This window comes from Gobio gobio (assembly GCF_949357685.1).
Source record: "Gobio gobio genome assembly, chromosome: 16".
Taxonomy (NCBI): Eukaryota; Metazoa; Chordata; class Actinopteri; order Cypriniformes; family Gobionidae; genus Gobio; species Gobio gobio.
In genome coordinates, this window is record NC_137109.1 from 47,839,882 (window position 1) to 47,867,009 (window position 27,128).

The 27,128-nt window shown below is 38.3% G+C and overlaps 1 protein-coding gene across 2 annotated transcripts; it reads right to left on the reverse strand.

Moving 5' to 3' along the window:
- Positions 1 to 2,609: 2,609 nt before the first annotated feature.
- On the reverse strand, positions 2,610 to 27,128 carry tcof1 (treacle ribosome biogenesis factor 1). 2 transcript variants are annotated; one of them, XM_079838812.1, is made up of 9 exons: positions 26,876 to 27,128; positions 26,354 to 26,409; positions 26,219 to 26,253; positions 21,257 to 21,331; positions 21,040 to 21,101; positions 20,770 to 20,941; positions 13,175 to 14,719; positions 12,981 to 13,072; positions 2,610 to 3,161 (listed from the first exon to the last, which is right to left on the reverse strand). In XM_079838812.1, exons 1-9 carry the CDS (start codon positions 26,990 to 26,992, stop codon positions 3,096 to 3,098), a joined length of 2,220 nt encoding a protein of 739 aa, XP_079694938.1. In that variant the 5' UTR covers positions 26,993 to 27,128; the 3' UTR covers positions 2,610 to 3,095. The 2 variants fall into 2 exon arrangements, with proteins under 2 accessions (XP_079694938.1, XP_079694937.1); XM_079838811.1 differs by having other exon boundaries at positions 26,354 to 26,415; positions 26,876 to 27,123.

Genomic DNA, 27,128 nt, shown 5'->3' on the forward strand with positions numbered 1-27,128 from the left:
TCCTGTCTCCGGAGAGACCTTCATCTGATCGATTTTTGAAGGCAGCATATATGTATCCTTCGCTGCCTTTGATATCCCACAATCCTGTGCGTTCCATTCGGTGACAATTGAGCTAGAAAAAGAAAAATGGTATCTAAAAGTTGCGTTTGCTGGTCAGTTTGTGTGTAAATGTACGTTTTTTTTTACCAACTTTTTCCACGTCATGTCATTTCTAGTGAGAAATTACTTCTGTAGTAATTAAATATTTGTTTAGTTCTCACCAAATCTCGCTTAATTTTGCTGTAGATCATTAAACTGTTACACTGCCACAGAAGTCTGTCCGAAATGCTTCAGGAATGGTTTGAGGAGCTCAACGAGTTTGAGGCGTTGACTCGGCCTTCAAATTCCCCAGATCTCAATCCAATCGAGCATCTGTGGGATGAGCTGAACAAACAAGTCCAATCCATGGAGGACCCACCTCGCAACTTACAGGACTTGAAGGATCTGCTGCTAACATCTTAGTGCCAGATACTACAGCACACCTCCAGGGGTCTAGTGGAGACAGGTCAGGGCTGCAAAAAGGGGGACCAACACAATATTAGGAAGGTGCTCATAATGTTATGCCTGATCAGTGTATATTTAGTGAATGATTTATGAACAGACCCTACAGTAAAAAAAGTGTGTTGAGACCAAGACAAGACCAGCACTCATTCATAAAGATCCACATTACCACCTGAGAAATGACTTATTTAATCAATAAATATAATTAGAGTAAGACGCTATATAGAGCTGTTTCCATTCAAATGAAATCACAAACACAATTCAGAAGACGCATCTGAATTGGTAAATTACACATGCCTAAATAATGTTGAGAATAACGTTTTAATTGTATTGAATGTTTGTATAAAAGCAATGTCATGTTTGCAGTCTTGCTCACGGCTCTCTTGCTCAATTATATCACATCTTACAATATAAAATTACAGATCTCATACAAGTACTTTTTTGCAACAATATCTTGAATTTTGTGAGCATTTGTATTCATTTTGGTGACATTGACACAATCCCTCATACAATTTCTGAACCGCCACAATCAGTAAATCAAATGAGAAATAATCTGCATCTGAAGCAGTGAGTTTTACATCCAATCACATTAATGATGTTAATATATAAATCAGACAATACACCAGCAATTTAGTAATATCCCAGCAGCTGTGGTCCTGAAACAATACCCCGAGTCCTCGAAGTCTGAGGCCCTTCAAAAAAGCTTTAAAAGTTATGCATTATATCTTCAGATGCAAATAGTGTAATCAAATAAACAATTCAATGTGTATTTTGGATGTTTTATTGCATTGGCCTAAAAGAGGACATGTTACAGAAGCTAAATAGGCCCAAATCTCAAAATTGATCAGTGCATTAATCCTCATAACAGCCCTTAATCCCGCCCTCGTCGACACGTTTGGGCACAAGTGTGATTCCAAATTTTTTTTTTTATAAATGTTATTTCACCATCTTTGATATTTTATATATCAATGTATGCCTTTTTTGTGATTTTTGGGGTTTTAAATAATATATTTACCTCTAAAAGTACCATATTTATTATGTAAAATATGCTTATTTTTATGTTATATTTAATATTTCTTTAACGTCAGTAAAAAATAAAAACAAATAAGCAAGTCCAGAGAGCCAAAACCTACAAATGTGGTGACTTTGGTGACCTATGATGGTATTAATTTCTTTTTAAAGCTAAAATATCAATAGCCAGTAGATGGCCACAGAACTCAATGGCTGCGTACGGGCTGAAAACTGTAAACCAACATTTTAACTATTTTTTATTTTTTTTTTATTGCCCAGTTATTGGGTCATTCGATTGACTTTTTTATTTGACAAAAATAAACAACTAATACTCACTCTGTTATAGGCTCATTCAATGGCTTTGAATGCAATGCTTTTGTGTGTGTGTGTGTTTAAGTGTTTGCCACATTGAGAATGTTGTATAGGCTCACTCCTTCATTTGTGTGTATGTATGATCTGCATTGTGTTGGATTTATTGATTTTTATTGGACAAATTAAAAAAAAATATTCTCCGGAATTACAGTTTTTTCCATTCATTCCTATGGGTGCCCATTTTTGTCCACGAATGCGGGATTAAGGACTTTTTTTTTCTTCTTCCAAGCACTTAACATTGTAGACTCGAGTCAATTTTTTTGTGTGTTCAGGTGGCAAATTTAGGAAAAGTAGCCAAGTCTTGTACTGCTCAGATTAAGGAAAGTATATAAAAAAAAAAAAAAAAAAAAAAAACGATTCTCCTCATTTATCCAGAAGATGGCTTTAGGGTTGAAAAAAAAAATGAATTTAAAATATGAGGTTTGTGGATTTTAGTCCATGTCTATTAAGGTTGAGGTCATTCATATTCTAGTGAATTGATAATAGTTATTTAATTAACCTTTTAAAAATACTTTATCTTCTGGGTAAAAAGGAGAAAAGTCGATTCACAGATTAGTGTCTCTTGGCCATAAAAAAAAAACTTGAATATGACCAAACCAAACTTCCTATTTTATAAAAGAAAATATGCCTACGCATGTACATCTGCAGTTCATTTCTGTGTGTAGAATGAAGTGAGAGACAAATATAAATAAAACCATCTGTGTATTTTGAAATCACAAAATGCTAATTCCATTTTTTTTCTAAAGGGTCACAAATTTTAAACAAAGACATCACAAAATGACATAATTTAGTGGTGGTACTCAATACTTTTTAAATTACTTTAAAAAAAAAAAGATGATAAACTCATAATGACCAAAATGAGCATTAAACAGCATGATTTGTTTTTTCTTGGCTCATGAACTATTTAAAAAAAAAGTTAAAAAGAATACAAAAGGCATAAAATTCTTCTTCATCACAATGTCCAGTTATCAAAAATAGAACAAAACAACATCAAAATAGAATAGTAAATATTTCTCAAAATCCACCTCTCCATAAAAATATAAAACGTACAAACACTGACTTACACACATATGAACACACATGATCCTCAGAGTAGGGACGGAGCATGCATTGAGATCAAGTCATTATTTCAGCCGTTCGTCCTCAGCGAGCGAGAGAACTGGTGTTGAACATTATGTGCTGTTGAGTCCATGAGCCTCGTCACTGCTGAGCGGTTTCTCTTTGGGAAACTTCTTTTTCTGGACAATAAAGGAGCGACACAAGTCATTTACTCACAGAACAATCAATCTTAGGCAGTTTTATTACAGAAAAGTACATGATTTGAGCATCCCAATTAAAGGAGTAGTTGACTTTAAAGCTACACTGTGTAACTTTTTTAGTTTATTCTTAGCTAAAAACACTTAGTTCTTTCAAAAATATATGTGCTCATTAATGTATATTTACTTCTTTCAAGTAATAAAGTATTCTCTTAAGTTTATAATATGCCATTGAAAATACATACGGGTGAGGGTTCGAATGCTGGTCGCCATGTTGCCCCTCCATCTTGAAAGTACATTAGCCAAAGAGGGACATACCCGTGAATTCAAGCTTCGCCTTTGGCGTTTTAACACTCGATGGCACCGTGTCCAATGTGGACGAGGTCGAACTGGAAGCCATATTAATCTTGGACTAAATAGGCCACCGTAGCAGTTAAAACGAAATCGGAATTGAGAGGAAGAGAAACTAATATTCACTGGATGGTCATATACCTTTTAACCACTAGATGGGGGAAAATATCACACAGTGTAGCTTTAAAATGAAAGTCACTCCATAATTTACTTGTCCTCAAGCCATCCTAGGTGTAAATGACTTTTTGCTCCCAACAGACTGTGTTTATACAAATACAATCATGTGTGTATTTGACCATTCAAGTGCAATAAGCTGTGAAAGAGAACTGAATTCCAGAGGTGGACAGTAACGAAGTACATTTACTTGAGTGCTGTACTTAAGTACACTTTTTGAGTATCTGTACTTTACTGAAGTATTATTTTTTAGGGAAACTTTTACTTTAACTTCACTACATTTGAAAGACAAATATCGTACTTTTTACTCCACTACATTTCTATCAAGGCCCTCGAAGTCAAAAGTCGTTTCTGTAGCAGCTTTGCAAGTCAGTGGATGATTTTTTTTCTTCTTTAAGCAAAATGTAAATGTCTGGGAGAAAGAGAAGCATAGACATATGGATGAATCTGAAGTCTGTTTTTTTGCCAGAGCACGAGTACTGAATAGAGCTTCTTTTGGGGGTTTTTCGCACTTAAACAGACCAATACACACAAAATGTCAAAATTTTCATTTTGGGAGGTATTCACGTAAACAAAGTTGATTATGTCTTAAGTGAACGTAAACAGTTGGGGGAATATCGGATGTGTATCAGTGTGTAGGATTTGTGCATTCTGCCTTAAAGTGACAGCAGCTTTGTAAAAAGCTTTGTAACTTTTAAGTATTTAAATTAGTTCAAGGTGGTCGTATGGAGCATCACTGACTGGCTTAAACCACCATGGCATAGCGTGCATTTATACAACAATGCAACAATAATAAAATAATGCATTGCCATAAAAAAGGAAATTTACTTTTGATACTTAAGTACTTTTAAAAGCAAGTACTTCTATACTTTTACTTAAGTAAAAATAGTTTTAACAACTTTCACTTGTAACGGAGTAATATTTGACCAGTAGTATTTTTACTTTCACTCGAGTAATGAAGTTGTGTACTTTGTCCACCTCTGCTGAATTCGGATCGCACGCATCTGAGGCGGCATCTGTGCTTCAGCTTTGGCTGTGTGTCCGTCAGCACCAGCTGTGAAATTGAGTCCTTTTCCGCGGCTTAAAGGGTTAGTTCACCCAAAAATGAAAATTGTCATTAATTACTTACCCTCATGTCGTTCGACACCCGTAAGACCTCCGTTCATCTTCGGAACACAAATGAAGATATTTTAGTTGAAATCCGATGGCTCAGAAAGGCCTCCATTGGCACAATGCACTTTACACTCTCAAGACGCATAAAAGGTACTAAAGACGTCGTTACAAAGTCCATCTCACTACAGTGATTCTACAATAACTTTATAAAGCGACGAGAATAGTTTTTGTGCGCAAAAAAAACTAAATAAATAACGACTTATATAGTGATGACCGATTTCAAAACAAGGCATCATGAAGCTTCGAAGCGTTATGAATCAGCGAGTCGAATCATGATTCGGATCGCGTGTCAAACCGCCAAACTGCTGAAATCACGTGACTTTGGCGATTCAAACCGCTCATTCGACTCACCGATTCATAACGCTTCGAAGCTTCATGAAGCCTTGTTTTGAAATCGGTCATCACTATGTAAGTCGTTATTTAGGGTTTTTTTGCGCACAAAAACTATTCTCGTCACTTTATAAAGTTATTGTAGAATCACTGTAGTGAGATGGACTTTGTAACGACGTCTTTAGTACCTTTTAAGGGTCTTGAGAGTGAACCGTGCATTGTGCCAATGGAGGCCTTTCTGAGCCATCAGATTTCAACTAAAATATCTTCATTTGTGTTCAGAAGATGAACGGAGGTCTGACGGGTGACGACATGAGGGGAAGTAATTAATGACAGAATTTTCATTTTTGGGTGAACTAACCCTTTAATGGGATGCAGGGTGGCCGTTAGGGCTAAACGATTAATTGCATTTGCGATATCATCACGATATGATAAAACACGATTTAACCGCAAAGGCTGCGATTACACTCTAGTCACGTGACACGCGAGAGTAAAGCAGTCTGCAGAAGAAGCATCAATGTGGCCCGTTACGCCTAAAGGAAACAACAGTTTGTGTTTAATCAATCTAATATTGTGTTGGGCACACTATACAATAGAGGTGGGAGAAAAGATTCTCTCCAATGATTCTGGATCAATTCAGAGCTTAGATTTTAACTGCAGGTGTGCAATGGTGCTGTGCATTTTTTATGGAAACACTCATATTCTGCTTTCTTCCATTTCCTCTCATGCACACACACACACACACCGAAAACCATAAAATAATCTTTCATAACGTCCGGAAAGGTTGAAGCGAATTACAATGACATTCGCGGGCTTCATTGCACAGGATATGCGCGGTGAGAAACGTGCACTTTGCTCAGTGTGTGTTCTCAACCGCCGGTATTTTCCTTACAAATGCTCTATGAAGGCGTTGTTTATGTCGCTTATATATATATTAAAAAATAGGAAACTCCCTGACAGAAGGGTTTCCGTTTCAAATGCTCGCGCCATGCTTTGGGAAGAGTGCTCGCGCATGCGGCTGTGCGCATCTCAAAATGCTCTTATGACACAAAATTAATGCAAACACAGTCAGTACTATCTCAAGGAATTAGACAGGACAAGCCACATCTTATATTTGAAAAGAGATCTGTGCATTAGTGTGAGTACAGATCTCCCGCTGTCTATCATTAATACTCAAACATCAGTAAAAGCTGAGAAAGAGAAACATCACTCACAGTTCAGATACTCTCAAATACTGAAAGCACTCTGTTTACATTTACATTTACGCATTTGGCAGACGCTTTTATCCAAAGCGACTTACATTGCATTCAAGGTACACATTTTAAATTGTTGTCAGTTCTTGTGTTTATTTGTTCCTCTTTATTATTTACTAGTTTGTTTTGAAGCTATATTAGTTTATATATTTAAAATTCTTGACATGAAATTGTTTTAATTAAACGTTTTAATGTGTAATTATAAAAAAAAATTACATATGTAATTTTAATCTTAATTTAAGTTGTATTAATAAGATTAATTAATAAGAAAAAAGTAGGCCAAAAATTGTTTTAGAATCGGATCGCGAGGTGCCTAAAGATTTACACCATTACTATACAATGCTTTATTGTTGAATAATACAGAAGAGAAAGAGCTTAACAAATAATTGCGTATTAAATCGTAATATTGGTTAAAAAAAATTATTAAGATATAGATAAGATATTCTAAAAATAAGAATTTGATTATTTTTCTAAATTGTTCAGCCATAGTGGCCGTGGGCCCTCAAGTCTTAAAGTTTTCCTAATAAAAGTCCTTAAAAAGAATTAAAATGTCTGTAAATTCAGATTTGATGGTCTTATATTTTGGGTCACATTACCGCTAAAATTCCTTTTTAGTCTTAACAGTCTGACAGACCCAACATCTGTTTCTAATAATTGGACAGACCTAAGAATCATCAGAGAGAACTGAGGTAGTAGAATACAGGTCCAACTACAGCAGCTGACCAGCCTACTAACTATTTTAAAATGGGTAAATGCAAGTTTACTGAAAAATAGCTCAAGAACGATGAGTCCTCGTGGTGGTTGAAGCCGGTGCTTGGAAATGTCTATGAGGAAAACTGAGGCATTTGTCGGAAATGTTTTAAACTCTGTAGTGTACAATGGGCATCAAGGTGGTGTATTTCCGGTGAGGTTTGTGCTGCCTCTCTCTTTACGGGAGACTTTAGTGGAGAAAATCAAAACAAAAACAAATGGAAAGAATTTCAAACTGTTGAGTTGAGTGAATTGCCGAATATATTCTCATGATTGCAAATGTTACATTGATTTTTAATTCAATAAACATATACAGTGGGGAGAACAAGTATTTGATACACTGCCGATTTTGCAGGTTTGCCCACTTAAAAAGCATGTAGAGGTCAGTAATTTTTATCATAGGTACTCTTCAACTGTGAGTGACGGAATCTAAAACAACAATCCAGAAAATCACATTGTATGATTTTTAAGTAATTAATTAGCATTTTATTGCATGACATACTGTAACTATTTGATACATCAGAGAAGCAGAACTTAATATTTGGTACAGAAACCTTTGTTTGCAATTACAGAGAACGTACGTTTCCTGTAGTTCTTGACCAGGTTTGCACACACTAGAGCAGGGATTTTGGCCCACTCCTCCATACAGACCTTCTCCAGATCCTTCAGGTTTCGGGGCTGTTGCTGGGCAATACGGACTTTCAGCTCCCTCCAAAGATTTTCTATTGGGTTCAGGTCTGGAGACTGGCTAGGCCACTCCAGGAGCTTGAGATGCTTCTCACGGAGCCACTCCTTAGTTATCCTGGCTGTGTGTTTCTGGTCGTTGTCATGCTGGAAAGAAGGGAGGGAAGGAAACTGAGGGAAGGAGGTTGTTGGCCAAGATCTCGTGATACATGGCCCAATCCATCCTCCCCTCAATATGGTGCAGTCGTCCTGTCCCCTTTGCAGAAAAGCATCCCCAAAGAATGATGTTTCCACCTCCATGCTTCACGGTTGGGATGATGTTCTTGGGGTTGTACTCGTCTTTCTTCCTCCAAACACGGCGAGTGGAGTTTAGACCAAAAAGCTCTATTTTTATCTCATCAGACCAAATGACCTTCTCCCATTCCTCCTCTGGATCATCCAGATGGTCATTGGCAAACTTCAGACGGGCCTGGACATGCGCTGGCTTGAGCAGGGGGATCCATGACGGCGTAGTGTGTTACTAATGGTTTTCTTTGAGACTGTGGTCCCAGCTCTCTTCAGGTCCTTGACCAGGCCCGGCGTGTAGTTCTGGGCTGATCCCTCACCTTCCTCATGATCATTGATGCCCCACGAGCTGAGATCTTGCATGGTGCCCCAGACCGAGGGAGATTGACCGTCATCTTGAACTACTTCCATTTTCTAATAATTGCGCCAACAGTTGTTGCATTCTCACCAAGCTGCTTGCCTATTGTCCTGTAGCCCATCCCGGCCTTGTGCAGCTCTACAATTGTCTCCCTGATGTCCTTACACAGCTCTCTGGTCTTGGCCATTGTGGAGAGGTTTGAGTCTGTTTGATTGAGTGTGTGGGCAGGTGTCTTTTATACAGAAAACAAGTTCAAACAGGTGCAGTTAATACAGGTAATGAGTGGAGAACAGGAGGGCTTCTTAAAGAAAAACGAACAGGTCTGTGAGAGCCAGAATTCTTACTGGTCGGTAGGTGATCAAATACTTATGTCATGCAACAATTTTCAACTTCAACTTTATTTATTTATAAAGCACTTTCAACACCACAAGTGGAACCAAAGTGCTGTACAGGAGGTATAAAAGAAAAAGTAAAAAACACAAAAACAATACAAACAAATGACATACACAACTTACAAAGCATTATCAAATGCTAAGGAAAATAAATAACTCTGAAAAACACCCAATGAAGGACAGGTTTTTACAGACAGAGGAAGGTTATTCCAAAGCCTAGGAGCTGCAACAGAGAAAGCCTGGTCACCTTTACATTATAAATGTGTTCGTGGAACCACAAGAAGCAACTGATCATTTGAGCGCAGAGACCAGCTGGATTGACAGCGGCTGATTAAATCAGTAACATACTCAGGGGCTAGACCATGCAGAGACTTAAAAACATACAACAGCGCTTTGTATTGAAATCTATATCGTATGGGTAACCAATGCAGTTTAATTAGAACTGGAGTAATATGTTCTCTCTTCTTAGTGCCCGTTAAAAGTCTGGCAGCTGAGTTCTGAACAAGCTGCAAACGGGAGAGGTAAGCCTGACTCACACCCAGATACAACACATTACAATAATCCAAACGTGATGACACAAAGGCATGAACAACCTTCTCCATATCATTAAAAGTAAGGATAGATTTCAATTTAGATATTAATCTAAGTTTGAAGAAGCTATTCTTAACGACAGCGTTGATTTGCTGCTCAAATTTCAGCTCAGAGTCAAAAATGACACCAAGGTTCCTTACGCTAGACAGTTTTCCCAGGAAAACAACCCCAGGCAGTCATCACCCACACACCCCTTATTTCCAAATAAAATAATCTTGGTCTTATCCTCATTCAATTGGAGAAAGTTTTTCGCAAGCCAGCACTTAACTTCTGCCAAACATGCATGAAGAGACTGAATGGCACATTTATGCCCATGTTTCAGTGGTAAATAAATTTGAGAATCATCCGCATAAAGATGATACTGAATCCCAAATTTCTCAAAGATAGAACCTAGAGGGAGCATATAAAGGGAAAATAAAATTGGTCCCAGTATTGAGCCCTGTGGAACCCCACACACAAGGGGGGCAACGGAAGAAAAATAATCCCCTAAGCAGACTGAAAAAGTCCTATCTTTCAAATAGGAAGAGAACCATTTCAGGGCTAAGCCCTGAATACCAATCTGATCCCTAAGACGATCAATGAGAATGTTATGATCAACTGTATCAAATGCAGCTGCAAGATCTAACATCAGCAAGACAACATGGTTCCCAGAATCAACAGCTCGAAGGATATCATTAGACACTCTCAAAAGAGCAGATCCTGTACTATGACCAACTCTAAAACCTGATTGGAATCTATCTGAAATATTATTCCTAATTAAAAAGTCATTAAGCAGTACGTTCACAATTTTTTCTAGTATCTTAGAAATAAATGGCAATTTTGAGATCGGACGAAAACTACTCATGTCAAATGGGTCTAAGGCGGGTTTTTTTAAAAGGGGCTGAATAACCGCGTGCTTAAAACTAACTGGAACAACACCAGATGACAAACTAATATTCATAATAGACAGAATACTTGGGCCAATTGAATCAAGTACCTGCTTAAACAGAGAAGAAGGGAACACATCACCAGGAGACCTAGTGGGCTTCATATGAGCAGTTATATCCTTAAGCTGCTGCAAAGAAACGGGCATGAAACTGGTCAATTGGTTCTGAGGGGCAACAGAAACAATAAAATCATTGCCAACAGATGAAATTCGAGATCTAATTCCATCAACCTTACCAATAATTTTTTTTTTTAAACTCTTCACACATGTCAGCAGAAGGACTGAGTGCAGAAGTAGCAGTAGGATGAAGAACAACATTTACAGTAGAAAAAAGTACTCTAGAATTATTACAGTTTCTGGAGATGATGACAGAGAAATAATTAGATCTAGCCAATTTAACAGCTCTTTGATACGCGTTCAAACGGTTCTTAAAAATCTCATAAGAGACTTGTAATTTATCTTTAACCCATTTGCGTTCAGCCTTCCTACACTCCTGCCTAAGAGCAAGGGTAGTACTGTTCAACCAGGGCTGCGATTTGTCTTTTCTCCCCTGACTTTGACAGGAGCCAAGGCATCTAAAATCTATAAGCAAGAAGAGTTAAACTGATCGACCAACTCTTCTAAACCCACACAGGGCGAGTATGACTCGGTCAATGAAAATAAAGGAGAAACATTAAAAACAGCTGAAAAACTACTAGCTGTGCATGGATTGAGTATGCGAGCCGAAACTGAGGCTGAAACAGTATTACCCAGTGCAACACACAGGAAAGTTAGTATTTAAAATAACAAAAACAGTATCAACAATCTTCACGCTATCAATAGAGAATCCCAAAGATAATACAAGGTCAAGCTTATGACCACGTTCATGAGTTGGACCTGAAACACAATGCAAAAAATCTAACGACTCTAATAAATTAAAAAATTCTTTAACCAGGGGCTTTGAAGGGCAGCACACATGTATATTAAAATCCCCCAAAATTTAAATATTGTCAAAAGAAGAGACAATACCAGATAAAAATTCAGAAAACTCCTGTATAAAATCCCCATGAGAGTTTGGGGGTCTATAAATCAGAACACATAGCACAGATTTAAAAGAATTCAGTGTAATTTACTGAGATTCAAAAGTGCTAAAAGACGCTGAAGGTGAAAGTCTACACTTAAACTTGTCATTAAAAACAACTGCAAAACCCCCGCCACGGCCAACAGACCTAGGGGTACTAAAAAAACTGCAGCCAGGAGGAGAAAGTTCAGAAAGAGAGGTCATTTCACCAGCATTAAGCCAAGTCTCAGTAACAAATAAAAATCTATTTCATGAGAAAGAAAAAAATCGTTCAAGATAAAGGTCTTATTTGCCAGAGATCTCGCGTTTATCAACGCCAGTGTCACTGGAGTGAGAGTAGTATTTGAAGAAGAGGATCGCAGAGAGGAATCATAAAAAGTTACCGGACTCCCGTCACATAAATAGCGAAGATTCCGATGATTAACTCCTCGATCTGCAGACTGTCGCCTCACGTACGCCATCCGTGAAGACTGAGACATCAGCGCCGAAGACGGAAAGACAGGCACAATGTATGAACGCCTCAAGTTCACGGCCTTCGCCATCGAAGAAGCTGGTCCGATGGATGGAAACTTCCCGGTCCTCTTCGATCTCACAAGGACTCCAGCACGCTTCTCATGCTTCCTTCGCTGTTTCCTCCACAAGCACAGACATCCCAGCAGGTAACACATTTTCCTCAATGCGACTGGCACAAAATGAGGGTGCAGATGCCGTTCATCTCTGGGATCGCTAAATAAACAATCGGACATAGCCGATCGAATATTGATATATTGTCGAATATTTATATATAGCAATAAAATGCAAATTAATTATTTGAAAATCATACAATGTGATTTTCTGGATTTTTGTTTTAGATTCTGTCACTCACAGTTGAAGAGTACCTATGATAAAAATTACAGACCTCTACATGCTTTGTAAGTAAGAAAACCTGTAAAAATCGGCAGTGCATCAAATACTTGTTCTCCCCACTATAGATCAAAAGTAGATTTATTTTTTTCAGCCATATTTGATCATATTTCCCAGGGATGCCAATAATTCTGACCACAACTGTATGTAAAAGCTGATCGAACACTGACTCTTCAGAATAAACTATGTTTACACAATCAAACTGTGCTTTTGTGGGGATTTGTTGTATGGGATATTGTCTGCTGATATGAAAATGTTCACTGTATACATAATAAATAGCATTTATGACAGCGATTATATATTGTTTTCTTTTTACATTAAACACATTAAATATTACATATACGCATGCATTTCTATCAGAGGTTTAGTCTTTATTAGTCTGGTATTAAAAAGGTCTTGTTTATATCTGTAGGCACCCTGTAATAACACGAACATCTCAACTTTACGTAGTACAGCGAAGTTTAAGAAATGTAACAGACATTTTTTTATCGATGCGAATCAACAGAAGACAGAATCGCGATTCCTATGCAAATCCATTTCCCCCCCAACCCCTATAATTACATCCATTTTACCTTTTTGTGCACGGCCGCCTCCTCAACTGGAGCAGATACAGGAGGATCATCAGGGACTGTTTCTTCTTCTCTCTCCTTCTCTTTCTTCTTCTCTGTACATCATTTCAGCGTGAGAGGGAACACAAGCAAACACAAAAATTGAAGGATGCCATAAAAAGCCACAAGTCAACATGCGCATATTTTTAATTGCTCACTTTTTTTCTTCTGGCTCATTGCAACAGGAACAGATGCTGCTTCTTCTTCAGGTGGTGGAGGTTGAAGAGCATCTTCTGCATTTCCAGCCTCCTTGTTTTTATTCTTCACTTTGTCTTTCTTTGCCTCTGGTGTGGCGGGGACGTCACAAGCTTCTTCCCTTTTGTGTTTTTTTCTTTTTAAAGAAGGAGTTTTTAGGTCTTGACTGGAGGTTTCCTCATTTGCCAAACCATTGGCAGCATCGTCTTTAGTCTGTGCTTGTGATTGACTTTTCACAGGAGTTTCTGAAGAAGCGTCAGGCTGGATCTCCACGCCCTCAGCAGCCACCTTCCTTTTTCTTTTTTTAGGAGTTTTTAGGTCTTGACTGGAGGTTTCCTCATTTCCTAAACCATTGGCAGCATCGTCTTTAGTCTGTGCTTGAGATCGACTTTTCACAGGCGTTTCTGAAGGAGCGTCATGCTCGATCTCCACGCCATCAGCAGCCACCTTCCCTTTTCTTTTTTTCGAAGAGCCATTTGTTGAGTCGGACTGCAGGAGATCAGCATCCGACGGGACCAGTTTGGGCTTCTTACTGGGTGTTTCCACCTCAGCTTCTTTCACGGCTTTAGACTTTTTAGATGGCGTTTCAGACTCAAGCGTTCCTGATGGCCTTTCACTGGCCTTACATTTGGCTTTTTTAGATGAAGAGTCTGGGTTAACGGATTCAGACGTTGTTTCTTGGTCAATCTCAGAAGGACCTTCTGTTTTCTTGGCTTTAACCTTCTTAGAAGGAGTCTCATTAGGAACGGGCTCCACAACACTTTTAGACTTCTTGTTTTTCACTTTCTTTGAAGGCATCTCTGATTGGTCCGTCGTACGGTTGGTTTCTTCAGCAGCTTTCTTACCCTCTTTAACTTTTTGAATATTTGAGAGACTACTGACAGTCTCAACATCACTGGCTCCAGATTGGCCTTTCTTTTTTTTAACCTTTTTAGATGTAGTATCAGTGCTGCTGGTTTCTGAGGTACCATTACCTTTGCAAGCATTTGCTGTTTCAAGAGTCTCAGCCTGCTGTGAAAAACTATTATCTGGTTCAAAATGAACTCTTTTAGGAGTCCCAGTTACTTCTGAATCGGACACACCATCCTCAGTCCTTTCCAACAGTTTGTTCGTTTCATGATGCTCTTCCGCTTTATCAGTCTCATCCTGATCAAAGGAGTTGTTTTTTTTAGCTTTAGTTCTCTTTGGGGTCTCAACCACGTCAAGACCTGCGATGCTACCATTTTTTTTCTTTCCAGTCTTTTTGGATGGTATCTTGACTTTAGAAACTTCAGCATCTTTGTCTTTCGGCTTTGTTGAACTAGTCTTAGATGCATTGGTTGTTATGGAAATGTCATCGGATTTAGCTGTTGCCTTCTCTGCTTCCATATCGGACTTCCCCTTCTTGGCTTGGTTTCCCCCTTTTTTTGATGCTCTCGGCGCTCTCGGCTTTCTCGTCCTTCGATTTGGTGTGATCCCAGAAGTTTCGTCCAAAACTGAAAGCACGTCCATTTTCTCTCTGTCGGCATCTGGTAACAAGAGACAAACTTTTAATGGTCATATTTCTGTTTGAATCTTATGAAAACATAGCACATTGCACCCGTTTCTGAATATTGCTTGATCAAGTATTGATCTAAAAAGTCTTTATAAAGAAATAATACATTTTTGTTTCAAATATAGCGCCTTGAAAATCTCAGCAGCTCGTCAAAAATAAAAACGGTGCGTCTGTCAAACGAAGGAAGGCTGTTGGAGTTTCTCACACTGACATAAATAAAGGTAAAATACACAACATGTTACTTCTGTATCTAAATATATAAAATTAAAGCCATAAAATCAGATTTCATGTGAAGGATCTGGCTACTTGACAAGCATGACACTTGTTAATAAAATAATTGTATCCAATTTATTCATATGTAAAATAATTTTCTCTTAAACAATTTAGAAAAAATAAGTGGGTTGAATCCAAAAAGCTCTAAACGAATTTTAGAACTGTTAAGGCGGCATCAGTTAAGCTTTTAAACCATTTAAAAAAGTGAAATATAGGCCTAAACAAAAAAAAAGTGTAGGTCACAGCTGCATCTGTCTATGAGAAAAGCAAATGATCGGTGATTTGATGTTTTTGATTGCTTTGACGTTATTGAACCAATTCTTTTTTTGGTTTGAATGATCTGCATACATGCGTTCTCGGCCACGTCAAACCGCGACTGGCTTGACTGCATGTTCAATGCATTAGTTAGTTCATGCATTCATGACCTCAAGGTTAGATTATTGTAATGCTCTACTGGGTGGTTGCCCTGCTCGCTTAATAAACAAACTCCAGCTGGTCCAAAACGCAACAGCTCGAGTTCTTACTAGAACCAGGAAGTCTGACCATATTAGCCCAGTTCTGTCAACACTGCACCGGCTGCCTATTAAACATCGCATACATTTTAAAATCTTGCTTATTACTTACAAAGCACTAAATGGTTTAGCTCCCCATTACTTGAGCGAGCTCTTAACATATCCTCCATCATGTCTATTGCGCTCTCTAAATTCTGGCCAGTTGATCATACCGAGAATATCCAAATCAACGGCAGGCGGTCGATCCTTTTCCTATTTAGCACCTAAACTCTGAAACAGTCTTCCTAACATTGTTCGGGAAGCAGACACACTCTGTCAGTTTAAATCTAGACTAAAAACACATCTCTTTACTGTGGCATACACATAAAACGCTTTTTCAATTAAATAATTGTTAGGCTGCATTAACTAGGTCAGCCGGAACCGGGAACACTTCCCATAACACCTGATGTACTCGTTACATCATCAGAAGAATGGCATCTACGCTAATGATAGTCTCTCTGTTTTATCCCGAGGTTTACTGCAGTCAGCCGGATCCGGGCCGTATCCAGATCAGATGGTGGACCTGCGCCCAGACATGACCAACACATGACCCTGAAGTGTCTGCAGAGACCGTGTCAATTAGACTCGCCCTGAAATTGCCTCATCAACATGGCATCCTCAATAAACCCATCTCCGGCATGATGATGCCGATCTCTCGAATATTCCTATCTAATATGACCTCTGACCTGTAATGTTGCACTTTGTTCGTTGGCCAGAGGAGAACTGGCCCCCTGACTGAGCCTGGATTCTCCCAAGGTTTATTTTTCTCCATTATGCTCCTGATGGAGTTTTGGTTCCTTGCCACTATCGCCTTTGGCTTGGCTTGCTCAGTGGGGGACACTCAATTTTCAACTAAATATTCAAATAAATGTTCAACTATATAACTGATCTGCCCGCATTGACACTATATGATAATTGAAATGCATCAGTGCTGACATCACCATTTTCTCCAGAGCGGCTGTACAGCCGAATCAAATTCTGTTGCATTATTTTCCTGTTAACACTGTGAAGCAGCTTTGAAAAAACAATCAGCATTGTAAAAAGCACTATATAAATAAAAGGTGACTTGACTTCAAGGCTTGCGTTAAAGATTGTTGCTATATGACCAAACATTTTACTGTAGTGGATACTAAAATGTTGCATACAGGACAAATGAGCTGCCCTGTGTCCAAACCCATGGGCTTCATCACAAAGTCAGTTACATGCAGTCCTGTCAAGCAAGCTGTCCCACTTCACTGTGATCTAAAATGTTCACTTGCTGCCTAATATATCCCACCCACTAACAGGTGCCGTGATGAAGAGATAATTATGACATTATGTCAATGTTATGCCTGATCGGTGTATATTTATGTAATACATATATAACACTGTATTTTTGATCAAATAAATGCACTCTTGGTGAATAGAAGACATTGAGAAAATCTTTCCTTTTTATGAATAGGACTCAATTTCTTTATGCTATAAATATTTTAGCAAATAAAATAAAAAAAATCATACCTTTCTCTTGATTTCGTGGTTTTATGAGATTCACTCATATGCAGGGCAATGTGTTATAAACTAAAGCATTTCAATGCTTTATTGTAGCCTGACGTCGTCATACTCAATTCTAGTCAGAATATGAGTCTGATGCTGCTCCGTTGGGCTGTGATTATGGGGCGTGTTTCAACCCAACCAGGAAACACCTTAATTGGATATACCTACAACCAATCAGAGCAACGGAGCGACGCATAACGATAGTTGTCAAATGTCAACAGAACTCAACTGCACACAGTGCTGCCAAGGGTTTTTCCATGTCAACGGGTTGAAACGACTCCAATTATGTGATATTTAGACCCAGGAATACAAATTTTAGCAGACAACCCAGCCAAAAAAACATGCTTTATAGGGTTGGGCGATGTCCCCTAAATTGGCAGTTGACGATGTTTACAGTAAAACATCGTGATGGTCGATGATATCGTCGTTTTGGGGGGGGGGGGGGGGGGGGGGGTAATTATGTAAATAGGTAGATAATATACTATATCTATTTACATAAATACTATTTTCTACTTAAAACTATAATTTCGTTATTTTTACTAACCCAAATAATGAATCATCCGCTATAGGTTGCACGTGAGGGGAAAAAAATAGGTTCCTTCCACTAAGAGTTGAGCTCTTTTTAAAAAAAAATTATATCTCTTTACATAAATACTATTTTCTACTCTTAAAAAATAATTTTGTTATTTTACTAACCCAGTGTTTTGTATGTGAATGCTGTTGCAACTTGCACGTGAATATTACTACAGGAGTGAAGCACAAAGCTTTTAGCCTAGAAAGGAAATAATGGTTAGATAGCACTTTTTCATTCTGCTTTGCAATCTGGATCTGGTCACTCGATTTTCCGTGAATTTTAACAATAGGCCCAGTCCATTTTATCCCAATGGACATGGACATCTCGTTTCTTTTCCTAAATCTTCACTCACGTCGCCATTTTCGCAGGGGATTATAATCGTTTCTTCCTTTCGTTTGCTTATAATTAAGTCTATTAACTATTCACATCCTTTACTGCGGTAAAGTATAAAAAACACTGAAGGACGAATACCTTTTTACTTCAAATTGTATTTAACAGTTTGTTCTTGTTATTAAACTTGGTTAGGCGCGTCAAGAATAGCGGTCTATTTGAATAGCGCATTTCACACACACGCCGCGGTGATTTTAGTTTCGTTTTCTCTGGCAGTGAATAATCAAACATTGCCTAAATGTCTTGCCCTTGTGGAAGATAAAATCCGCTCTTCAGAACTTTTACAACAAGTGTTGCCTTGCAACATCAGGAGAAAACTTGAAGATATTCGAGAAGGTGTCTATCCAGCTCGTGTCCCACATTCCTCTCAAAGCGCAGAGCGGTAGGCCTATATGACGCATCTTTGCAGGGAAATAGTATGAATAAAATATTTTTCTAACTAATATTTAATTTTCTTATATTCTTGAGGTAACGATTATTTACTGAAAATCGTTTAAATGTTTTATAGGCTGTGTTGTTTCACTGACGGAAGTGCTAAAATAAACACGCATGCATATGGATGTTTCAGCCTCAAATGATTTCAAAATGTAGGCTATGCATATATCTGGCATAGACTACAGTATTTAAAATAGCATAGGCTATATGCATTAGTTACATTCTCAATTTAATTTACAGAGTAATTCCTGCTAAGTTTTTAGTTTAACTAATACTATAGAAGAGATTAGTGTGTGTCGCACTCGCAACGGGGGCGTGGCATCACGATGGTCGCGCTCCATCGTGATGTCGGTCTGCCATCACGATGGACGATGATATCGTCCATCGGCACAACCCTAATGCTTTACCCCCCAAACAGCATTGTTTCCAGTGACCCCCCCCGGAAAGCTATTGGGCTTGTTTTTGGCTAGTTTTGAATAGCAATTGGGCGGGTTTTGTTGTGAAAACTTGGCAGTCCTGTCTGCACGCACGCTGGAAGAAGTCGAAGAAGAAGATGAGTGTAAGCGATCTTTGCCGGTGTTGTAAAAGCATTTAAGGATACACAGAGTATTTACCAACACGATCATCATTTCTGAGATCAATAGTAAAGGTGAATGCATATACGAACAAGTTCTCCGTTTAGGATTAGAACCAAGCGGCAACCTCCTGCATTTTTTCTTGAAGCCAGTAAGGAAGTGACTTAAACTGCAATTCATGGACTGGCCACTAGAGACAGACTCCAGAAGGAGCAGAATCTCATTGAGCTCATGTTAAAATCCCCAACTTTACAGCAGAAGAACACATGTTTACAGTCTGGGACAAATTGTGGTTTTGGTCTAGACGGCTAATTTTGCCCTTCATGACAACTGTGAGGGGGGTGAATTTATTTATAACTTCTTCATTTACATTATATAAAGCCTTAAAGTTCTGCATAATTAAGGGCGTGGCCACTTCGAGTGACAGGTGGATAGCTATTTATCAGGGGCCTATACCATGAAGCCGGTTTAGCTGGCTAGCCAGATATGTTTAAGCTTAGTTCGTGCCAATCCTGGGTTTTAGGTACCATTAAAGTGGTTTGGCTTTTAGCAGTGTTCATCTCCATAGTAACTTGCGCTCCATGGCTAACCTGCTCCAGTGCAGGTTATGTTCTGGATAGGAGATCTCAAACTGAAATGGGACCAATCAGCTGTGAGCAAAGTGACACGCCTCTGATGCAATAAAGTCACTCCCCATGTTTCTACTCCAATTTAAAGGTCACTACATAGCAATTGGTTTTAAAAGACTTAAGCGTCTGGCTTTTAACAATGCTTATTTATAATAATAATAATAATTTTTTATGATTTAAATATAATTTATGTAATTATTATACCCTTAATCAATTACACATGTATCATTTTAGTTAATCAATCATTAATTGGCGCTTTCATAAAAAGCCTATATAAAGGTCAAACAAATAAGCTTTAAAATCAATATATAAATCTATACAAAATACTACATGTGAGCTTAAATGTTCAATTCTCTCTATATATCAACTAAATGTATAAATATATATATATAAAACAAAATTTGTTTAAATTCTTAATATTTTTCAATCCACAGCATTTGATAGGCTGTTCACTACTAATGTCACAGCTAAACTCTGGATCAAAGCCTGAGTTGACAGAGAAAGTTGATGATCAGCATCATGGAACCAACAAAGCCTGAATAGATTGGTTTGGTTTTGTCAACTCAAAACTAATCCTGTAACCCTGAGTTTGTTAAACTACCATCATGGTACAGGCCCCAGCTGTCTGTTAGTCATCACGTCACCTCAGCTCCGCCCACGTCCCGCCTTTTTGCCCATTTTCTGTTATCCGGGAGTGACGCGCGCCGGCAAGATGGCAACGGCCAGCTCGTCCATACTTTACGCTTCAAAACTGCTCTTCAGAATCCTATGAGTGACGTCACGGACACTACGTCTGTATTTTTTTACAGTCTATGATTAGAACGAATTCAACCCAAGCGCTCTTCTGGTGACATGAATGATTACATTACTGTTGATCATCTGTCCATCATCGTATAAAGCCCGTCCTGACAATTTGATTGGTCCAAACAGCTCTGGTTCCAGTATAGTTGCTCCACAACGGATCAAGCCCAGACCGAACTTCCCGAACTCAAATGTTGTGGGCGGGGCTAAGTTGGGCTGGCATCCAGGCTAGCTTTATTGTGCATTTTATAAAAAATTCTCACCTGAAAATTGAGAAAGTAATTTCCTCCACTTATCCACATCTAAACTGGAGTCAGAGCCAGAATCATTCATGCATGACGGAGCAGCAACGGCCGGTGGAGGCGCCAAAACATCTTCACAGCTGGACTTTTTCCTTTTCCTCGGTTTAGTCCCAGTTTCGTTTTTCTTCTGTTTCTGTGCAGTGGAATCAATGATGAACATGTCAGGTGACGTTTGTTTGGTGGCTCAGTTAGGTATGAATAAAAGATTTCATTCAACGTTAAATCAAATACCGATGATTTGCTCGCTGATCCTGAAGTATTAATGATGCCGGCAGGTTCTTTTGGATTAAGTCCTGTCCACACAGAAGCAAACTAAAGTCAGTGCATTCTGGGTGATGGTAACATAGTGATTTAGTAAGATTTGTGGCTTAACAAGTTAGCATGTGCACAGATGCTCAAACACACTTTAAAACTTTATAAGCATAATATTAAGTGACCACTGGTTTACCAGCAGAGGGAGCTGTGATCTTAGACTTGGTTCCCTTTCTCTTTGCAGGACGCTGGGGCTCAGGAGTCTCCACACCTGCGGATACAAAGAGTTTCCGTAGGTTACTTAATATTAGTGAGCCCTTGATAGGGGTTTTGAATTGTCAGTGCTGATATCTAGAGAGCAGGGTAGTCAGAAGAACTCAGTACATGGTGGCCAACATATTTGATGTCAAACATTCATGTAGCACAATCTTTGGCATGGACCACCAAACATGATCATCCTCGGGACACCCAGCATACATTTTAAAAGGCATATTTTTTTATATATATATAGAGACCCAAATAATCCTGTGAAAATGTAATATAAATGTGTAAAATATCCACTACATTGCATCACTGGGTTTTTCTACTTACTGTAGGATGCATTTTATTTATCACACACACAATCATTACATATTTATCAAATTTATTAATTTATTATTCTTTTAAAAATATATATTTTAATCAGTTTATTAATTTTTTGTTTATTTTTAAACTTAGTGTCATCTATTTATTTTACACCACTTTTCTTATTTTTATTTAAATCAAGTTATTTATTTATTTAGTGTCATCTAATTAAATTTTTATTTAAATGAAAGGTTATTATTTCTTTATTTTAATAAAATTTATTAATTAATTATTTATTTTAATAAAATTGTATTTCTTTATTTTAATAAAGTCATTTTAATCCAATGCATTATAGTTTTTCTGAATTGCTAAAACACTAAACCCCATTCTCTGAACCAAATTCTCAATTGCCTAAACCAATCTGTGGAATAAATCACTTTTTCTGCTTCAGTTCAGGTAGTTCGACACTGTTTGCAAACCTCATGTACTCTTTTTGCTAACATCCTCACACATTAAAACACATCACACTGGGACATTTTTTGCAGGCAGGCAAAAGTTACACAACTAAAGCACAGGGGTCATCGTTTACACACAACGACTCTAAATTGTTCACACTTATTTCTAATGATGTGACCAAACCAATGAAAATGATGAAATCTGAACGATGATAGCAGAACGATGAGAGCAGCAATGAATGAAAGCAATCTGAGAGGGAGAGGGGGAAGAGTATGTGTAAGAGATGGTGGATGAAGAGGACGAGGATGAGAAAGACCAAGGTGTGTGTGGAGAGTGTTGTCAAGACTGCATCTGGACAACAGAGGGTTTTTCCCTTTGCCTGAGATGCGGACAAAGTCTTCGACAATATTCGTTGACAACTATGCTTCGCTCTGATTGGTTGTAGGTCTATCCAATTGAGTGCAGAGGCATTTTTTTCCTGGTTGGGTTGAAACGCCCCATAATCACAGCCCGATGGAGCAGATCAGACTCAAATTCTGACTAGCCTCTGAGTATGGCGATGTCAGGCTAGGCTTTCTTACTAATAACAATCACATTCATGATATCAGAAATTAACATTGTCACTAGTGGCAATTGAATGGTTGATATCAAGAATTCATATCCAGTGAATTTATAAAAGTCAAAACGGCTTGCCATACTTTAAAACGGAACTGAATCAACACTGAACGGACTTCAGCTGAACAATGACATTGAGTGCGTTTACATGCACGTCCTTAAGCCGATTATGCTTAATAAGCCGACAACGAACATGGTTATGTCAACGCGGTAACCCGTTTTCTTTTATCGGAGTAAGGTCATAAACTGTTTAAGCATAAACCGGTCGGAACAGGTCGTTTTTTGCCTCTTACCCCGATTTCGAGTGGCATGTAAATGCATGAACCTGCTTCTGTCGGCTTATTGAAGTGCGCATGTGTGATAGGGGACAGAAACGCATACTTAGAGCAGATTTAAACACATGTTTAAATAGAAAGAAAGAAGGAAGGAAATCTAAAATCAGACACAGACTCTTTTAAGGCTCAGAAAATTGTAAAAATGTGTTCTCATCTCTCGTGCAGTAGAAGTGGTTCAGTCAAAACGCTGCATCTGTAACTGCATGAGAGAGAGTAATATATGAGCCGGAAGTCTTTATTTAACATCACAACTGACATAACATGTGGAATACTAAGAGTCAGATAAGAAAATTATTATTTTTGACATCACTACAAGGAAAAATCTGATTTATTAATAAAGTCATGTAAACGCGGTTTACTTGCAATGTCAGTTTACTGGTTTGCATGTAAACTAGGAAAACTGGTTATTTCAATAAGCTGATATTTGTGAGTTATCAGGTTAGTGGTGTGCATGTAAACGTGCTCACTGATCGTCATTTTCCTGCTATCACTGTGAAGCTGCTTTGAAACAATCTGTATTGTATGAAGTGCTGTATACATAAAGGTGACTTGACTTGACTCAGGCCCAACATGAAGACGTGATGCTGAGGCAGATTCAATCTCTCACTGACCTTGATTTTGCAGTTGCACAACTTTGAGTGTACTGTAATTTCCTTTAGACTGCTATATTTTTACAGTACAAGTGCTGAATAAACATACATTCAATGCCCTACAATATTCAATACAATACTGTATATACTCACCATACTTGGCTTTTGATTACTATACTTTTATACATAATTGCAATTTTTTTTTACTGCATGCATGTTCTGGATGCCCTGTTCTCAATTGTTTGATGTATTGTCTAATGAATGATCTGTAGTGATTATATAATCGACTCATGTGTGTAGGATCTGAAAGCTTTGTTCGATTTTGAGAACAGGTGAAATGGTTTTGAGGCAATTGTTTGATTTTGCCAGAGGTTTTGTGAATGCAGTTTGAGGATTTGGATTTGTGTTTAAGGTTTTGAGAAAATGAGTGATGGTTTCAAGACATGGGTTTTAGCAATTCAGAAAAACTGTAATTTATTGTTTCTTTAAAGGGGGGGTGAAATGCTGTTTCATGCATAGTGAGTTTTTTACACTGTTAAAGACTTGGATTCCCATGCTAAACATGGACAATGGACAAAAAAAAAAGTTGGATGTTTGATGGAGTATTTCCGTGCCAAAAATACTCCTTCCGGTTTCTCATAAGTTTCGGAAAGTTTTTTTGCTCTGCTTTAGGGAAGTCATCGGCTGCGCTGCAGTCACAGGACTTCACGAAATCAACACTGTCACCAAAGATGTGTGTTTTTGGTTGTCAGGGCAAGACAACCCTGTACAGCTTCCCAAAGAACCCAGTGTTAATGGGACAGTGGATGGAGTTTGTTTTTCCGGAGCAGGAGTTGTGCAAGTGTCTTGTTTGTTCCCTGCATTTCGGCAACAATGGTTTATAAACATCCCCAGTCCAACTCGTCTAATGCTGAAAGATGGAGCGGTCCCAGCGATTAAGGTTCACGGTCATGACTCCTATTTTGAAAGCAGGCGGTGAGTAAAACTGCTTCAAATGTCTTTGTGTTGTTCGCTATCGACTCGTTCATTCAAATGCGCTACTATTCCATTGTTTTTCTATGTAAACACGCATTAGTCTGACATGCAAAGCCGTTCTGCTTGCTACTGCTAACAAGAAATCACATATAATAGTCCATAAACCAAATCATGTCTGACGAAAATAACCGTCAATACCCTTCCGGTCAAATATTGCGCTGCAAACATCAATAGCAGCTTTAAGTTGTCAATGTTTAGTCAGTTGTCAAGAGGGCTGACCTCTTGTAACCAAGTAGCTCCCTTTTTAGGTACTAAGTCGTTATCGGAGGCTGACATGCTGCTCTTCGTGTATACTCTGACAGGTGTTGTTGTTGTTGTGCGCGCTAGGGAACGTAAATGTGCCATCGCGTCGCTATATCATTGATATCGCGATATGACACTTTATCATGTAAAAATGTATACCGGTATTATCGTGGACGGTATGATATGGCACCAGAGATGTATAGTAACGAAGTAGAACTACTTCACTACTGTACTTAAGTACTAAAAGGCGGTATCTGTACTTTACTAGAGTATTATTTTTTTCTCCTACTTCCACTTTTACTTCAGTACATATTTTCGATGAGTTTAATACTTTTACTCCGATATTTTTTTATGTGCTTCATCGTTACAATTATAAAAATGTTACGAATCATTCTATTCCAAACCCACATTACCGCGCATGAGAGAGAGAGCGTGCGAGAGAGAGAGAGAGAGAGAGAGAGACAGAGTGCGAGAGAGAGAGAGACCGCGAGAGAGAGAGAGAGACCGCGAGAGAGAGAGAGAGACCGCGAGAGAGAGAGCCCCGCGAGCGCGCATTCACTGTCTTTAAAACAACACAAGCGTCTTGCGCTCAAATTGCTCTCTATTTGTTTACATAGTTAATGTGCACTGGGAAGTAACATATACAAACAATGAACAGCTGTATTTTTATTAACTAAGATTAACAAAGATTAATAAATACAGTAACAAATGTATTGATCATGGTTCATGTTAGTTATTAGTCTAATACATTAACTAATGTAATGTTAACAAATCAAACCATATTGTAAAGTGTTACAAACAAATCATTTACTCAGAACACCTCTTGAAATGAGAATATAAGTGTGCTTACCCCATTTTTTTTTAGTAAGAGTGGCTATAGTAAGATTTTATCTTAATGAACTACAGTATTTTCAGGTTATTTATATGACAATATGTAGAAAAATTACCTACCAACATTGTGATTGTCCTTTAGCTTAATCATTTGAAATAATAAAAACAATATGATGTTCAAACTTTTGACTACTTTCTTTAAAAACTACATAACACAATACTTGTACTTTTTACTTTCAGTACTTGAGTAGTACATTTTAAAACAAACTACTTGCAATACTTAAGTACAAAAAATGTTGAATACTTTAGTACTTCTACTTAAGTGTGGTGCTTAAAGAGCACTTCAACTTCTACTCAAGTCACTTTTTTGATAAGGAACTTGTACTTTTACTCAAGTATGTGTCTCTAGTACTTTATACATCTCTGTATGGCACACCCCTACCTGTGAACCTTCTGATAAACATTATATAGTGAAGCTGATGTACATACCAGAAGGCACCGGAGGAATATCTCCATCATCTGAGCTGAACACATCATGATGGGAAAGGGAGGTGAAAAAAAAAATGTATTAGTTTGAAAGCTTCTCAATAGAGCCCACAATACGAGACACACATGCACCGTTACCTCGCCCACTTCTGAAAGATCTCACTCAAGGACACTTTCACTTCTTCAGCTTCAACCTGCAACTGACAGCCACATTTAATACACGCATTCAGACAATTCATACATGCATAATATCACAGATATGAGCTCCATAGGATCACGTGATTCATTTTGAACTGTTGCATCTTATCTAGTGCTTGTATCTGTGCTCTAATAGCGTTGAGTATCAGTGTAACAGGACAAAAGTTCATTTGCACTGCATGCACAAGCTTAAAGTGCTTCTTTTCTAGCACTCAGGTCATATGTAATGCACACAAGCATGGAAATAAAGCTTTAACTCTTGCACTGATTTTACTGTGAAATGATAAACAGTAAACAAGTTGGTGTCATGGTGAATGCATCGCATTTGCAACAGTTTGAAATGCTTTATGTATACCTCTGTTGCCGTGTTTCAAATATGCATGCACAAAAACCCACATTCTCTTGATCTTGAACATGCACTCGCACTCTCATGCGCACACACACACATAAACATTTCTGCACCTGAGGCGCGTGCTTTCTCAACACGTGTGCTGCTTTCTGGTAGCCGTTGTCCTTTAAATGGTGATATATTAAATTGATCAGCTCGTCTTCCGATGCGTCTGTATTATTTGAGGTCATGTTTGTGATGGTGATAAATTAAAAAAAGGTGCACGAGAAACTTAGGGCAAACTTTGCTGCATGTTTCTATTTCCGCTGCGCTAGCGCAGTAGCAACACACGCATTCCTTCACTCCGACCCCTGAACTCTCCACTGC

Coding starts and splice junctions, on each gene's coding strand:
- tcof1 (XM_079838811.1), bottom strand. CDS start 26,992: ATGACCTCAAATAATACAGACGCATCGGAAGACGAGCTGATCAATTTA. Junction 26,254..26,353: donor ATCTTTCAGAAGTGGGCGAG/GTAACGGTGCAT, acceptor TGATGTGTTCAG/CTCAGATGATGGAGATATTC. Junction 21,102..21,256: donor GATCACAGCTCCCTCTGCTG/GTAAACCAGTGG, acceptor CTGTGTGGACAG/GACTTAATCCAAAAGAACCT.